Source organism: Hydra viridissima, unplaced genomic scaffold, assembly GCF_058129835.1.
Source record: "Hydra viridissima isolate aposymbiotic clone 2 unplaced genomic scaffold, HvirCarnegie_v1 scaffold_3, whole genome shotgun sequence".
Taxonomy (NCBI): domain Eukaryota; kingdom Metazoa; phylum Cnidaria; class Hydrozoa; order Anthoathecata; family Hydridae; genus Hydra; species Hydra viridissima.
Genome location: NW_028324302.1, coordinates 20335451 through 20350113, shown reverse-complemented (window position 1 = coordinate 20350113; position 14663 = coordinate 20335451). Strand labels below are relative to the sequence as shown.

The window sequence follows — 14663 nt, the reverse complement described above, 5'->3', positions numbered from 1 at the left end:
TATAAATGAGTTGTAGTTTTTTTTGGTACACTACATGAAATTCAATTTCCGCCTATACAGAGGTTATTTTCAGCTTATTTATCAAAGATTGTCCTGAAAAAGGTAAACAAACCAACAATCTGAATGATTTGAAACCAAAAAGTGGAAGCATCACACTAAGTAACAGTTTTCCAATACGCTGTGCTTGTGTTAGAAGTCGTTAGTTTCAGTACCATTATGTAATTTTATTATATTGACACTTTTCTTATGGATTAACTTTAATGTAAATTGCTTCATGTTTCAATAATTTGAATCGTTTTTTTGCAAATGAGAAAAGCGCCACATAATGTCTACCTAAACGCCTACCTATGAATATGTTTAAACAGTATTTATTGAAAACAACGTTTAAAACAGTATTTATTTTGAAAAATATTTGTTTAAACAGAACAAAATTTTCTGTTAATAAAGTAAAACAGTGAATAAGTTTCAGTGTGTTGTTCTCATCACATTTTAAGAGATGTCAAAACCAAAATTTCAAAAATGGATTTTCTTTAAATTGAAGCACAGAATTTTTTTGCTTCTTTTAATTTTTAAAACAAAAAAAAAACATTTGAATATAAAAAGTTTCCAAAGTTCTGAAGATCTAAACGAAAGGATCAAACACGCTGTTCTTGATGATTTGACATGAGCAAGATTTTGTGAAAATGTAAATGACCTCTTTCCATCCCGCTAAACGAGTCTGACCAACATTATCGCTATCGTAGAGTAAACGCTCCGCAACTGTGTTTCTTACGCACACACCTTCACCAGTAAGGCATGACATGTCTTCTCCTTTGCCGCAAATCACATGGTAATGTTCACGTGGATAGTATCTGTAAAAGAAAAAAAAAAAATTTTCACATTTTTTATGGAGATTTTATATCAAGCAAGAATAAATTGCCAAGCTAATTTATTGATTTGCACCTTTTCCCCACTCAGGTTTCTTTTTTATATCTGGTTGCACACTATCTTACTTTGATAATTTTTAATCGTCCGTTCGCACATTTCGTACATTTCACGCTCAAATCTTTAGACTTTTTTTTTTTTTTCACACGTTTGATGTTTCACACGCATAAATTTCGTTTTCACACGTACACACAATCTAATCTCACTTTTATACATTCTTATCACAAGTTAGTTTTCGAAAGATCGCACATTCTTAAAGCTTACTGACACGTTCTTTTAGCATATTTTTATATCCTCATCGCCGGACTATTTATCTAAATAAAATGAAAAACAAATCTCCTAAAAATAGAAATACGACAAATAAAACTTACGATGAAGGTAACCTTAGTCGAAAAGTGCATTCTTCGCACATTACATAAGAATTACTTTTCTCGACTTCCTTCTTGGAGCTGCACGCCATTTTCTCCCATACAGTTCCAGGGGGGAAATTTTGAACCTCGTATAATTGCCTTTTATTGAAAAACTCTAAAATTACAATCAAAATTATTTCTTGTTCTCTTTCTAAGGCTCTGCTTAATTATTTTTAGAGGAATTAACACCAATTTTAGAGGAATGTACATACGTGTGGGGCTTTTAAATTATCTTATTAGGGATCCTAGTTTTAATAAACAAAATTTCAAATAAAAATTTATCAGTAAATAGTTGTAGCTGAAAGATCAATAGCCGGTAAAAATAACTATAGCCTACTAAGTTCAAAGGATTATGCGTGCGTGCGTGCGTGCATGTGTGTGTGTGTGTGTGTGTGTGTGTGTGTGTGTGTGTGTGTGTGTGTGTTTGTATAATCCTTTTAATGCTAAAACTCAGCCAATTACACAGTCTAATACTCAGGCTAATACATAGGCTCTTTGCTCATTATTTTATACAGGCTATTAGACAGGTTAGACGCGTTGTGAAACATTTCTTTACGAATTTATAAGAAAATTTGAACAAGTTTAAATATTAATTTTTATTTCTGTAAACTACGAACTCATCATATATAAAAGAGCAATAAATAGCACACCGTGTGGACACTTTAGACTTTTTATTTTTCTTTTAGAAAGGTTTGACGCAAGTGTTTTAGCCAGTTCTTTATCATTTTGATCCGTAACTATTGGACAAAACTGAAAATCCGAAGATCTTTTTTCTTTGTACAAATTAACCAACCATCTAATCGAACTCTCGGAATAAAATGTTCGAGAGAAAATACCATTTGCCACCAGCAGAAAGAATATCATAAAAAGAGAAATCTAAATAACAACCACAAGGAACCATGTTTTATATACAGGTTATTAACATTGACAATCACAAATCAAAACATCACCAAAAACCTTCCCTCATGGGCAATATCAAAAACAACATCAAACACTACTGCATAAACATCATCACACATAAAGAAAAAAAAAGCAAAGAAAAAGAAACGTACGAAAAGGACTTAAGAAACCAACCATAGCTAAATATTCTTAAGTCTTTTGCTTCCTCAAATTTTCCAATTAATTCAAAAGGAGACTCTAAGATACTTTAAACTTTTTTTTTTCGCGAGCGGAATGTATGATTTCTTCGTGTTGGTGCAAAAAGTAACATTCGGAAAACAACGAGCGTTGTTTGTGAACTGACCTCGTTTCATTTCTTTAATCTTTTGCGAAGCCTATGTGATGCTGGAGATGTGTTGAAACAGCCAAGTTTTCTCACCTTCAATGGCATCAAATCTATTACAAGCTAAAAGACTCCACCAATAAAAAGATAGCAAAAGATAACAATTGTTCAAATAGTTTGGTTTTCCAATCCAAAATTAGGTTAAGAGAGTTTTTTGACTTTTTTTCTAGCATAGTTACTCGTTAGAAAATGGCAAAGCTTGGATTTTTTCATGAATATGTTAGATTTAACAGTAAACGTGTTTCAAAACAATTGTCATTTATAAGTAAAGTATCAAATTCAAAAAAATCGTGTCAAGTTTTTCCTTGAAAAAATGTAACAGCTCACTGGCTTCAATAGTCGACCGCCCTTTTTTTTTTTTTTTTTTTTGCAGAACTATCGAACAATCATGAAGATCATAAGCATTTGGCAAATCACATAGAACAATGCTGGTGCGCTAAGGATTATGTTTTATCTGTAAAATTTTTGAGGGTCCAATCAGCTTTAAATATGGCTTCTTTAATAAGGTAAGTTAAAAATTAGAAAGTTTTAAATAAGAAGAACCCTGAGCGTTTAACATACATGAGCTAATTTCTATTTAGTTGAATAAAAAATCATAAACTTTTATAAGATTTTAGTGGCTATTTTATGTCAGTAGTTGATGAATTCCTTTTAGTATTTGTTCAGATACACTCCAAATTGTAAATGTAAAATCTTTTAATATAATTTATATGTAGATCAGTCTCATGTGGCCATTTTAAAGCATATATCTTCTTTATAATCGTGTATCAATCTGAGATCAGGGGGGTTTCACCCCCCCCCGTCCCATTCATCGTTTCTTTAGCCAAGATTTTATTTCTTTAATGGGTCTCAAAGGGTAGATAGACCACAAAACTCCTTAAAAAAGTTTTTATGCTCATAAAATTTGCCAATTTCCTTCAGTGAATCATTTTTTAATTAGAAAGAACGGACAAGACATCAAAAAGATTAGTGTAGCTATAAATTCTGTACTTGTATGCAAGTCTGATCTAATAGTTCCTTGATATTAAATATTACAGTTACTATTAGCGCCACAGTTGAAGGAATGATATTATTTTTAATCGTTTAATACATTAGCAAATACTAATGATTGAAATCAGGTCATCATTATTTTAAACTATTTACCAATATTTTCGGTTTTCAGTAAACCTGCTTTTAAAATAAAATTTCTTATTACGATCCTTCGCATTTTGTCAGTGCTCCAAAATGGCTAACAACATATATTCAAACTTATCATTACTGGATTATTTTTTAACACGTAAAAAAAAATTTGCAAATGGATCAAATCATTTAAAACCTGGCTGTTTCTTTGAAGCGTTTAGGGTGGTATTAACCTTAGAACTTAGAACATGTTAATCTAGACTTTAAATTAAAATATACAGAGAATTATATCGAAAGAAAAAACTACAACTAAATAAGAAGCAGAGTATTTATATATTATTTATGTACATGTATATACCTGAATATATTAGATTTTAAAACTCGTTTCCTGAAATAAATCTACAGCTTCAATAAAAAAAAGCTAACAGCATACAATCCAAATTTATATTGGAGAGTTCATACCAAGTTTAGTGTCAAATTTTAGTCTTTCTCTCTTTTGAAGTCTTATGGATTTCCTAAAGACAACATTTTTTCTATTAAAAGGTTAATTATAAAGCAATCTCTTTTCCGTTTAATCAAACGCGTTACAAGTATACTTTACAAACTTGGTATATCTTTTACAAACAGCAAAGATTGCAACTTTACACGGAGAAAAAATGTAAAAACGAACGACATATTACTTGATTACATACAAAATTTAATTAGACGTATTATTTAGGTTTCAAATACATACCGCTTCAAACATCCTTTATATGCCTCACTTAGCAACACCACAAGGAGTATAACGACAAAGCAAACAGTGTAAAAAAACGGCGAAATAGCAGCTATGTCATGCGAGTAATCAAAGATCAATGTAAGTATGGTTTGCAGAAGCAAACTAAAAATAAACCCAAAAGTTAACCGAAGTTTTTAAAAATCGAGAAGAACAATTCAAAATATAATGAATATCTGAGACAAAAATAGCGATTCAAATACCTTGCTAAAACACAAACGCACCAAGGTTTGTTTTTAAAGGGAGATCTTTTCCACAGAAAATCAGAACGATGCACAAATGATGAAGACATAAAGGCTAAAATTAAACAAAAATTTCATTTGAAAATAAAATTTATTAAACTTGAATTAATTTTTTTTCTTTCAACCTTTGATTCAGGGATCGAATTACCTAGCCGTAAATTTCGATTTTCAAAGCTTTGTACGGATAAGATAATTAGATTGGATAATGGATTATGATTATATATTGGATTGGATAATGGATTGGTATAAAAAATATTCGAACTTGCGATCATCTCAACAAATTTCTCAAAAAAAAAAGACGTCTACACTATTAGTGAGCGTTTAGTTTACTGAGCGTTTAGTTTACTGGTACAATCAAATTAACGAATATATTGATGTCAATGGTTGCAGGCTATTTAACTGTGTCATTTTATTTGAATTTTATGTTTTTTGAGTTATGTAATAGCAAAAAAAACTTTTTTTTTAAAATTACTTTTAGTTTTTAGTTGTAAATACCTCCTTAGGTTCAGCGCGCACCTTTCTTTGATCGTTTTGAGTTCAACATTACTTGGTGAATTCTTTGAAAATTCTTTCAAGAATTTTCACACCAGAAAACCAGATTTAATGTGGTTTTCTGGTATGAAATGATCTATGTGACCAACACATCGATACACCATTAGTTACATAAATTTGAAAAATTTACCAGACTTTTCGATCCCTGAATTGATTGTTAGACCCCTACATATATAGTATTATAGTATTATAGTATATATAGTATTCTCATTTTTGCAAATGGTGGATTAAGCAATTTTAAGAAAGTAAACTGTAGCTTGATGTCTACTTTCAAATAACCAGAGGGGGCGATCCACTTGGCTAATGCAAATTCCCTGACATTTAAATGACATTTTCCCAGAAACTAAATTATTTTCCCTCGTTCAACTTACAAAAAGAAATCGTTATGTAGCATAAAACGATATCTTGAGCAGCATGGTAACCATCTTTCAACTCATTATAGTAACCTCCCATAGAAAGTGAAGCATTTCTACGACAAAACAGAAGGATATCGATAAACGCAAACAAACTCCTACAAGCAACTAAAAAACTAAGCAAAATAAATATTTACTGCAAAAAAAAAAAAGAATAAACGGTGGTGGAAAAAATAATAAATATATGACCTACACATTTTATTCTCAGCAATTGATGATAAATTTTTATGTTTAGTGTTAATACATTTATGTTAAAAAAAAAAATTTCTCTTTGATTTTTCTTATGTAACTAGTAACCATGTTTAGAAGTGTACCTTTTATTGAACGTACCTTTTTCATGTTGTAGAAGTGTACCTTTTACTGAATGACATGTAGAGGCCAAAAAAGAATTTTGTTATAAATATACTGCATGGAAAAATGGGGCTTAGTTTTTTGGACAGAAGAATCTAAAATAACTTTTGGATTAGATGGTTAGCAGTTTGTCCGCAGACCAGCAAATAAAGAGTTTGACTACAAAAATAGGTCAACAGCATGCCCAAAAGACTTATTGAAGTTAAAAAAAAAAGGGACATGCTGCAAAATGTTAACTAACTGTTGTAATGTATAAAGCACTAATATACCTTTTGCAAAGAAAAAAAAAAAAAAAGAAAGTTTTTTCTGTTGTTTATTGTTTTATTATTTATTTTAACTATTTGTTATATAAATATTGAATTTTCTCAATATTTAATTTTGAATTTGAAAAATATTGAATTTTTCTCAATATAAACTCAAACTAACCATTTTTGTATTTATTAGAATAAAATGTATATTTCTAAATATGTAGTTCATGTATTTATTATTTTTCCACTACCGTAATAATATAAGAATCAAATAAAAATTAGTAAAAATAATACGATGAAGAAACACTATGTAAATAAAATACAAAATTAAAAAAACACGAGTTAACAAAAATCTGAAAAACCACTTGTGCCACGACTAGTAGTTAATTAACTTTGATGAATATTAAAAAATAAAGTTACCTTGAACCTAAAATCCAGGTGCATCTCGTCTTCAGATTGCTACTTTTACAGAACATGGTTAGAAGCCAAGGGAACAAAACAGTAGTTATGAGAAGAGCATTTAATCCAAACGTGACTAAAAACTGCTTGACATAAGTAGAAGCAAAATCCTAAAAAAAATATTTTAGCAACTTCAGGTTGTAACGTGATTTTTATACAATACTCAGTAACATCAGGTTGCAACTTGTTTTTTTTCATAGGAAATTAACTTTTGGTAGTTTACTTTATAGTTGTGTTTCTTTCTTTTGCCCGTAATTATTTTCATGAGCTTCCCATTATTTGGTGCCCCAATGAGAGAAATGCTCAGCAAAGGTATTATGATACAAATCAACCACAACATTTGCAAACCACTCAACGGTGGAGGGAGTAAAAAACAAGTTGAGAGAAGTTGAAGAGTAGTCAGAAAAAGATGACAATACACCAAGAACAGGAAGCAACTCCGAAGTCCAAATAGAAGTCGACGAGACTATAAAATTTATTACAACAAACCATAATTATGATATTCTAACAATAATAATAAAAAAAAAGAAAAATAACTTAAATTTATTAAACCATGGCAAAAGGAAGTTTAAAAAAGAAACCTTTTAGAAAAAATATTTACTTCACATAACAGAGCTGACATTGGGAAATTCTCTTCACGTGATAATCTAAGTGAACAACTGATGCTGTTCAGCATCGAACTCAACTCCAAAGGTCCTACACAGTTTTCTTGTTAAAAAATAAATTTATTTATTCACGAGTTTTTTAAAGAAACGATTTTTTAAGTAAATAACACAGGGCTGCGTTTGAAAAAAAAACTTTCTGTTCCTGGGGGTTTCTTAGGTAATTCCTAATGAAATTGGCCTCCTAAACCTGAATATGACATTTATTTTGCTCAATCAGGTCAGGTTATTGAAATACAGCACACCTAATTTTTTTGAGAAAAACATAACTTTTCAAGAAATCTCTCATTTTCATCCTAGTAATGTAATACATTGCAATAATTATTTGTAAACTGAAAAAAGGCTCAATTAAACTCCTTTATTAACTTTAATTTAAAAACAACTTGTGAAGTAATTGAATACTGTAAAGAAAAAGTCCTTGATGCCTTCCGTTTGTGAAGAGTTATTGGTTCGTCATGTTTAAGACACCAACAATAGTCAGGCAACATGTTTATGTCCCAACGTTCTTGATATCTGGTCTCCATTATTTTTATATCTTGGTGGAATCTTTCAACCTGTTCCTCGTTGTAGTGTCCACAGTTTTCAGGAAAATAATCAAGATGTGACTGGAGAAAATGCATTTTTATTGATATGCGAGCTCCCAGTTTTTTGAAGCTTTTCATAAGCTCATTGACATGTGAAACATATTCAGAGCTTCTTTTATTTCCCAGATATCCTTTAATTACTGTGCTGAACATTCGCCATGCACCTCATTGAATGCCTACTATTTTGATATCAAAATCTTTGTCCCTTTAACAGAGTTCTAATTTTGTGTCTGTCTAATATACCTGCATGTAGCTTGGCATTACTGATCTGTGGGAACTTTTGCAATAGATACTTAAAAGCTTAGCCTTTTTTATTTAGTGCTTTTACAAAGTTTTTCATCAGACCAAGTTTGATATGGAGAGGAGGAAGTAAAACATTTTCTGGAGGGACTAGTGGTTCAGCTATCACGTTGTAGCTCCCAATTGTGAATGCTTCCCGAGATGGCCAGTCTTTCTGCTTATAGTAAGAATCTGCCCTACTATCCCATAGACTAAAGAAGCAAGGGTATTTTGTGTACCCCCCTTGCATCTAAGTAGAAAGCACACAACCTGAAAAGAAAAGATTTATTCATAAAAAATCAAACCTTAGTAAGTTAAAATATATTTCTTTCTAAAAAATTACCCTCAGGTGCTGAAGTATTTTCAAAGGAAAGCTTTATATTGACAAAAAAACTAAATAAGTATTTTACATAAAGTCACCACATATTAGCCAATTGTGTTTGGGTTACTTGATTGCATCAATCAATATTTTCATGTTCTTGTAGCTTTCTGTCAACTGAACTGAATATCCAATAGGTACAGATGCCATTTTATTGCCAATGTGTAGAAGTACTGCCTTTAGGCTTCTGATAGAGGAATAGATAAAGAGCCTCCATTCTCTTGGTTGGTAAGGAACGCCAAGTGCATCTATTAAGTCTTTAACATCATTGCAATATACCAGTGAGCTAGAAGAATCAACTTCAAAGAACCTTCGAAACTTTTCTTCTCTGTTTCTATACCAATAGAAGGTAGTTTCTTTGGAGAGGAGATTGATCTCACAAAGACGGGAACCAAGAAGTGGTGCATTTTCTTTAGAAAGACCAAGATCTCTGGTCAAGTCATTTAATTGACTAAAGTGAGTGGTCTTGGCAAAGTCATGCTAGACGTTGGCTCATATGTCACATATGTCAGTGTCTTCCACTTTTACACCTTCCACTTCTAGCTCGCCTTTCTCAGGTGGAGAAGGAACTGGAACTCCTGGGCTATGTGGTACTGACTTAATGGCAGAAGGAATTTTATGATGGACCATCATGTGTTTGTTTTTCTTATTGACACCTGAAAGAATTCACATATTTATTTTCAGATTTTTATCCACTTTTTTATACAATCTAAAGAATTTTTTTGTTGAATTTCAGCACAATTTTTATAAACAATTCAAACTTCGCTAGACTATATAAAAAAAAAAAAATGTTTGGATTAGTTAAATATTGTTCTTTTAAGAAATTATCTCACCTTGAAGATTGGTCATACAAAAATAGCAGTCTGTCGTATGGTCCTTGCCTTCTCTCCATACCATCGGTACACAAAATGACATGCAATTTGCTTTTTCTCATTCCAGAGCCTTTAGGCTACGACACAGGCTGTGCTGCATATGTGTGGGGAAAAACTTTTGTCTTGATCGCCCAGCTTTATTCCAACTTTACTAGCGTAGTTATGGTGCATTGCTGATCACTAAAAGTTACCTTTCCACACACATAGCAGAATCTGTTGGGACTGTTTTTACATTTTCTATTCATTTTTATGAAATAAATTTTATTTATCTCATATATTTGCTTATAAAAAATTGACAATGATTAATAAAACTTTATAAATATACTTTAGATACTGTTTATAAATATATTAATATACAACTGTCACCTGGGAATTGCAATAAAATGGATACTCAGCTGTTATATGCGGTATAAAGCCCTACATCTGTATCTTTAAAACTAGACCTAAGTCAAAAATTTGAATCCTAGATTCGGATTTAGAAGGCAAATTTCATTGAGAATCACCTAAGAAAACCCTAGGAACATTTTTGACGCAGACCAGTGTAATTTTTAAAGAAAAATTTTAATATATATTTTTATACGGATTTGTTACTCATCTCAAACAAATGCAAAAAAGCAATAGTTTTTTTAAGATAAAATTACCTTTAACTTTGTTAACAGCCCAAATATCTAATTCAGAATTCTTCAAATCATAACACCCATTAAGTTTGTGTTGCTTTGTGGGACAGATATTATGAAAGATAGGATTGACTGATATACTTTAAAAAAGGAAAAAAATGGACAGAGTGTTTAAAAGCTTGTAAGAAAAACTAACTATATTCTAAGAATACATACCTAACATCAGTAGAAGAGAATATAGTATGATTTCGTGAGTTTAAAGAACTACCGATGCAACACACAATATCATCGTAGTCCTGCATAATATTGATCATTTCACACACAGCTTAAAAATAAGATAAAAATAAAAAAGAAAAGTTATTAAAATCAGTTAACTCAATAATATTGTTAATAATAATATTGGGAGTTTAAAACTGTTTCTGAACTTTTCATGGGACTGTAGAAAAGAACAAGTTTTTCCACAGAAGGAAGAAATTTGTGGAGGAAAAAATAGACTTTTAAGGTAATCCGTTTGTAAAGCCAATTTACAAGGGGCAAGACAACAAAATCCATCCAATAATTCTTTAACCTATCTTGCAATGTGATTGAGCATCTTCTTGCTGGAGAATTATCTTAACGTGTCTTTTATTGTATTCTAGTCATTTTTGTTTCAATGATTGGCTCAATTTTATTATTTGCTGCTTATAATGTTTCCCAAAGCAGTTTTATAAGGTTCTACCAACTCATAATACAATACATCATTTTTAGTGTGAGATCTTTTAAAATCAATAAGAGAGGTTCTCCTCTTTTTTGCATTGACTTTTTTGTACTTAAAATTATTGCAATACCTCCACTTTTTAATGTCAATTGCAATTTGACGCAAAACTCCATCCTTTAGAACAACGCTTCATTCTTTAGGTTTATATTTCTCACATCAAAAAACGCTTTCCAAAGATCACTTGAATTAAAGCAACATATTTCTTTGCTTTAAAGTAACTTCTATCGCTTTTAAGTGGATGGTAACAGTCATCTAGGGCAACATCTAACATTTGTACCAGAACTTGTGAAGCAAAATGGAGAAAGATGATCACTCTGTTTTACTTTCAATTCTTTATCCTCAAATGGCTTAGTTGAAAATATTTTGAATTCCACTCCAAAATAACCATCTTTGAAAAAAAACAAACAACAACAAGCCTTTGCAAGTAGTTTTGAATAGAGTATGCTTCGTGGGCCTCTTCTAATAAACAATGACTTTCTGTAGCAGTCTCATTTAAATTGAAGCAAAAAAGTAACTCCCCCAGCTGTTTTGTTAGCACAAAATCTGACCATTTCAATGCAGTAAAAGTAAATTTGTGTTGTCAACAACCAAGTTACACTTATGAATGAACACAAATGTTGAACACAAACTATTTTCACATGTATTACTCATCATTATGAAGTATGTTGAAATAACACTAGTTTATATCCTTTATTAAAAAAAAAACATGCGACTTTTTTAAACTCCAAATACTATTTAACAATATTTAACACATTTACAAAAAAAAAAAACCAAAAAAAAAACATTATTTAACTATTACAGAGAAATTCTCAAGTAAAACCTTGTGCAGTACAATCAGTAAATAGAGGAACAAGCAATGGCACATCATCAACTTCTTCAAGATGAGAGCGCATTCGCTGAATACCTTTTGGAAGCTTAGACTAAATAAATTTTCTTCAAATGTGAAATTAGAAATGAAATTGATAATATAATGAAACCAAGATATAAAACAGCAATTCAATGCTCACCCGATTTGTCATAAAGTAAAGTTCATCAAAATCAGAGTACACATTTTTTGGTGGCTCATCTTCTTCTTGTGAGTCAACCTTAGCAAGTATACTAGCACTCGAATCTCGTTCACGACGACGAAAGGATCCTATGCTTGAATCAATTTCACGACGCCGAAAACTCCCTGCATAAAAAATCTGTTTTGAAAAAATGAATTACAATAAAAGAGAAAAGGAAAATAAAGGAGCAAGTGAAGCTGCTATACAGATAAGCAATAAGGCCATTTCTTATTTTTGTGAAATATAAATTTATTTAAAATGTTTTAAAAACAAGATGGAGCTCACGACTTAAACAATCAACATCCTCTTGATATAAAAATGGACAGGAATCAGAAATCGCTGAAGAAGAATACTCGACATAATCATTGTCATCACTGAGTGAAATATGGCAATTCCAACCTGTTTCTAATCCTAAACGCTGACAAAATACCTAAAAAAAAAAAATCTAAAATAAGAATTATAGATACAACTTTTAATTGAAAAAAAAAATTTTTTAATTTTATCTTACTAGTTAAAAAAAATATTTATAGTATTGTCTAACCCTACTCAGCAACTCATTGTCATAAGAAAAATGTACAAATCGCACCCCAGCAACATTAAGTTGTTCAACTAATGTCAAAACATCCTGTAGAAAACAAATTTACCAAAAAAGATCCTAGTAACTGAAAAAAAGAACAAAAAAAAACAACAAGTGAACAAGTAATTGAAAAACCAAAAAAAAAAAAAAAAAATGAATAAGTAACTAAAAAAAAATCTTAACATTGCATTGTGATAGGATCAAAATAAGCATGTAGATTTAAACTATTTTAAGTAAATTTGCCTAGTAATAAAAATTTATGGCATCAATTGTAGACATCAATTAAATTAAAAACTATAACTAAATTTTAAAAAAAATCTGTAGACAATAAGAAAATCAAAATTAAAGGTCAAAAGGTTACCAACCTTTGAGTGGTTATTTTTTATGTCTGAAAAATTAATTTTGGTATACAAACCTCTTTTAAAAGATGAGTCAAGGTAACCATTCCAAGGAAAATCTGTTTATCAAGTTGACTAAAATTATCAAGTGTAAATAATTATAAGGCACTTCTAATCAGTGAAGTTGTTTACATTGATACTTAGATGAATTCAAAAAGTTTAAAAAAAAAAAATTCTTTTTAAGGTGATATTTAAAAAATATCAGTTAGAACATATCATACAAGTTCTTTCTACAAGCAAATTTCAAGAGGTTTTAAGATCAGATTCAATAAAATAAGATGACAAGAAGAATTTTAATCTTTAATTTCTTAGAGAACTACACAATATAAAAATACACTGTAGGTCATTTTCCACAACCATCCTTGATCTTGCCAACAATTTAGGCATAGAGTAAAAATTTTGAACAGTTTAACCTGAAAAAGCTTATCAAAAAATGTTTGAAGTGAAAGAATCAAGTTAGAAAACTTAGAAACTCTTGTAAAATATTTTATAAAACTTTTTTGCTTCTGTTTGACATCAGTTCAATTTCCAGTGATCAGTTTTATTATTCCAACACTACTGTTTGTGTATATTTAAGAAAATCAGTTTATAAACACACAAGAAATGATCATTTCATGTTTTACAGCAAAATGATTATAGTCAGAGGAGGTTAAATGACTCATTTATCCTTTATTGTTATGAAATTTATGACTTGATTTTACTTCTACAACATTTAAATTCCTCCTGTTTTTAATTAGTTAACAAATTCAATTTTTTTGGTTCCATTTACCTTGACAAGTCTGGTTTAAAAACCTTGTAAATCTTATTTTGTTAATAAAATTAAACATGCTTGCTCAAAAAATTTTTAGAATAAACTGATTTTTCACTTTTTACCTATTTTTTTAAAAAAAAAAACATTTTTTTTTTATCAGTCTTCTAATTTTTACAGTAAAATATTTTTTTTAATTTCAAAAACCAGAGGACTGAAAAAAACTTACACTTCAGCTGCCAGTTTAAAATTCGAATTGTACAACTAGTGTCTGGATTTTAGATAGAAGTGATATATAATATCAAAGTCCTATGCTACACAAAGTTGTTACAGTTGTAGTAAAAGAATAGTAATGAACAAGATCATTTATTTTTAAAGATTTTTTTTTTTAAAAAAAAAACTTTTTTTAAAAAAAAAAAAACTAACCATACTGATCCAGAATTGTCAGGAGCATGATTCTTTAGTAGATCTTCACAACTTAAATCTTCTTGTGAATTTTGGCTCTGGAAATTTAAAATATATAAATATTTTGCTTCAATATTAAAATTTTAAAAAATTTATCTTTGAATTTAAGATACAAATAAAGGTATGCAACATATTTTGTCTATTTTTCTTCCGCAAGAGCAATACAATTTCTCTATTTCTTTCCCTTGCATTAAAATCTTGTATTTAATTAGTTACCAAATTGAGTTCTTTTAGATAATTTTTAGGTAATCATATTTTATTTTAAGCAAATTTATACTTTCCTCTATTAATATAACAAAAAGTTATCATCAAACAAATATTGCAAGAAGTTATTTTTTTGCAAGGAAATTACTATATTTAGCTTGCATTTTGAAATATATTATGTAGTTAATGAGCCCTAGAGATTAGCTGTCAATCATCATCCAGGTGTTATGATATCTTTAGAATCGAGTAGCCAGCAGTAAAAATGGCAAAACTCAGTTTTCCGAATTTATTAAGTACAGCTAC

General features: G+C 30.0%; 2 protein-coding genes and 1 long non-coding RNA gene across 15 annotated transcripts in view; all 3 read right to left on the bottom strand.

The window, feature by feature from the left end:
- Positions 1-421: 421 nt before the first annotated feature.
- LOC145202599 (uncharacterized) lies at positions 422-2561 on the bottom strand. Of its 2 annotated transcripts, none has more exons than XM_090082949.1 (4): positions 2387-2558; positions 1985-2210; positions 1296-1449; positions 422-851 (listed from the first exon to the last, which is right to left on the bottom strand). In XM_090082949.1, the coding sequence occupies exons 2-4, from the start codon at positions 2196-2198 to the stop codon at positions 623-625; spliced, it is 597 nt and encodes a 198-aa protein (XP_089939075.1). In that variant the 5' UTR covers positions 2199-2210; positions 2387-2558; the 3' UTR covers positions 422-622. The 2 variants fall into 2 exon arrangements, with proteins under 2 accessions (XP_089939075.1, XP_089939073.1); XM_090082947.1 differs by having other exon boundaries at positions 424-851; positions 2409-2561.
- Positions 2562-4045: 1484 nt separating this feature from the next.
- The window catches only part of LOC145180711 (transmembrane protein 94-like), a 27898-nt gene continuing 17280 nt past the window's right edge, over positions 4046-14663 (bottom strand). For 2 of the 12 annotated variants that reach the window (XM_090083260.1, XM_090083263.1), the window contains 15 exons: positions 14118-14194; positions 12961-13018; positions 12510-12593; positions 12254-12398; positions 11930-12093; positions 11743-11842; positions 10382-10490; positions 10190-10305; positions 7374-7480; positions 6996-7238; positions 6734-6882; positions 5673-5770; positions 4711-4804; positions 4469-4612; positions 4046-4250 (listed from right to left, as the gene is read on the bottom strand). In XM_090083260.1, coding sequence (XP_089939386.1) covers positions 4178-4250; positions 4469-4612; positions 4711-4804; positions 5673-5770; positions 6734-6882; positions 6996-7238; positions 7374-7480; positions 10190-10305; positions 10382-10490; positions 11743-11842; positions 11930-12093; positions 12254-12398; positions 12510-12593; positions 12961-13018; positions 14118-14194 — 1761 coding nt within the window. In that variant the 3' untranslated portion in view covers positions 4046-4177. Of the gene's footprint in view, positions 4251-4468; positions 4613-4710; positions 4805-5672; positions 5771-6733; positions 6883-6995; positions 7239-7373; positions 7481-9862; positions 9992-10189; positions 10306-10381; positions 10491-11721; positions 11856-11929; positions 12094-12253; positions 12399-12509; positions 12631-12960; positions 13019-14117; positions 14195-14663 lie in introns of those variants that run through there. The other 10 variants (XR_016451193.1, XR_016451192.1, XR_016451191.1 and 7 more) reach the window with 10 other exon arrangements.
- Positions 9169-9624, bottom strand: LOC149891374 (uncharacterized). The gene is made up of 2 exons (XR_016451197.1): positions 9510-9624; positions 9169-9332 (listed from the first exon to the last, which is right to left on the bottom strand). It is a non-coding gene; the product is annotated as an uncharacterized LOC149891374 (long non-coding RNA).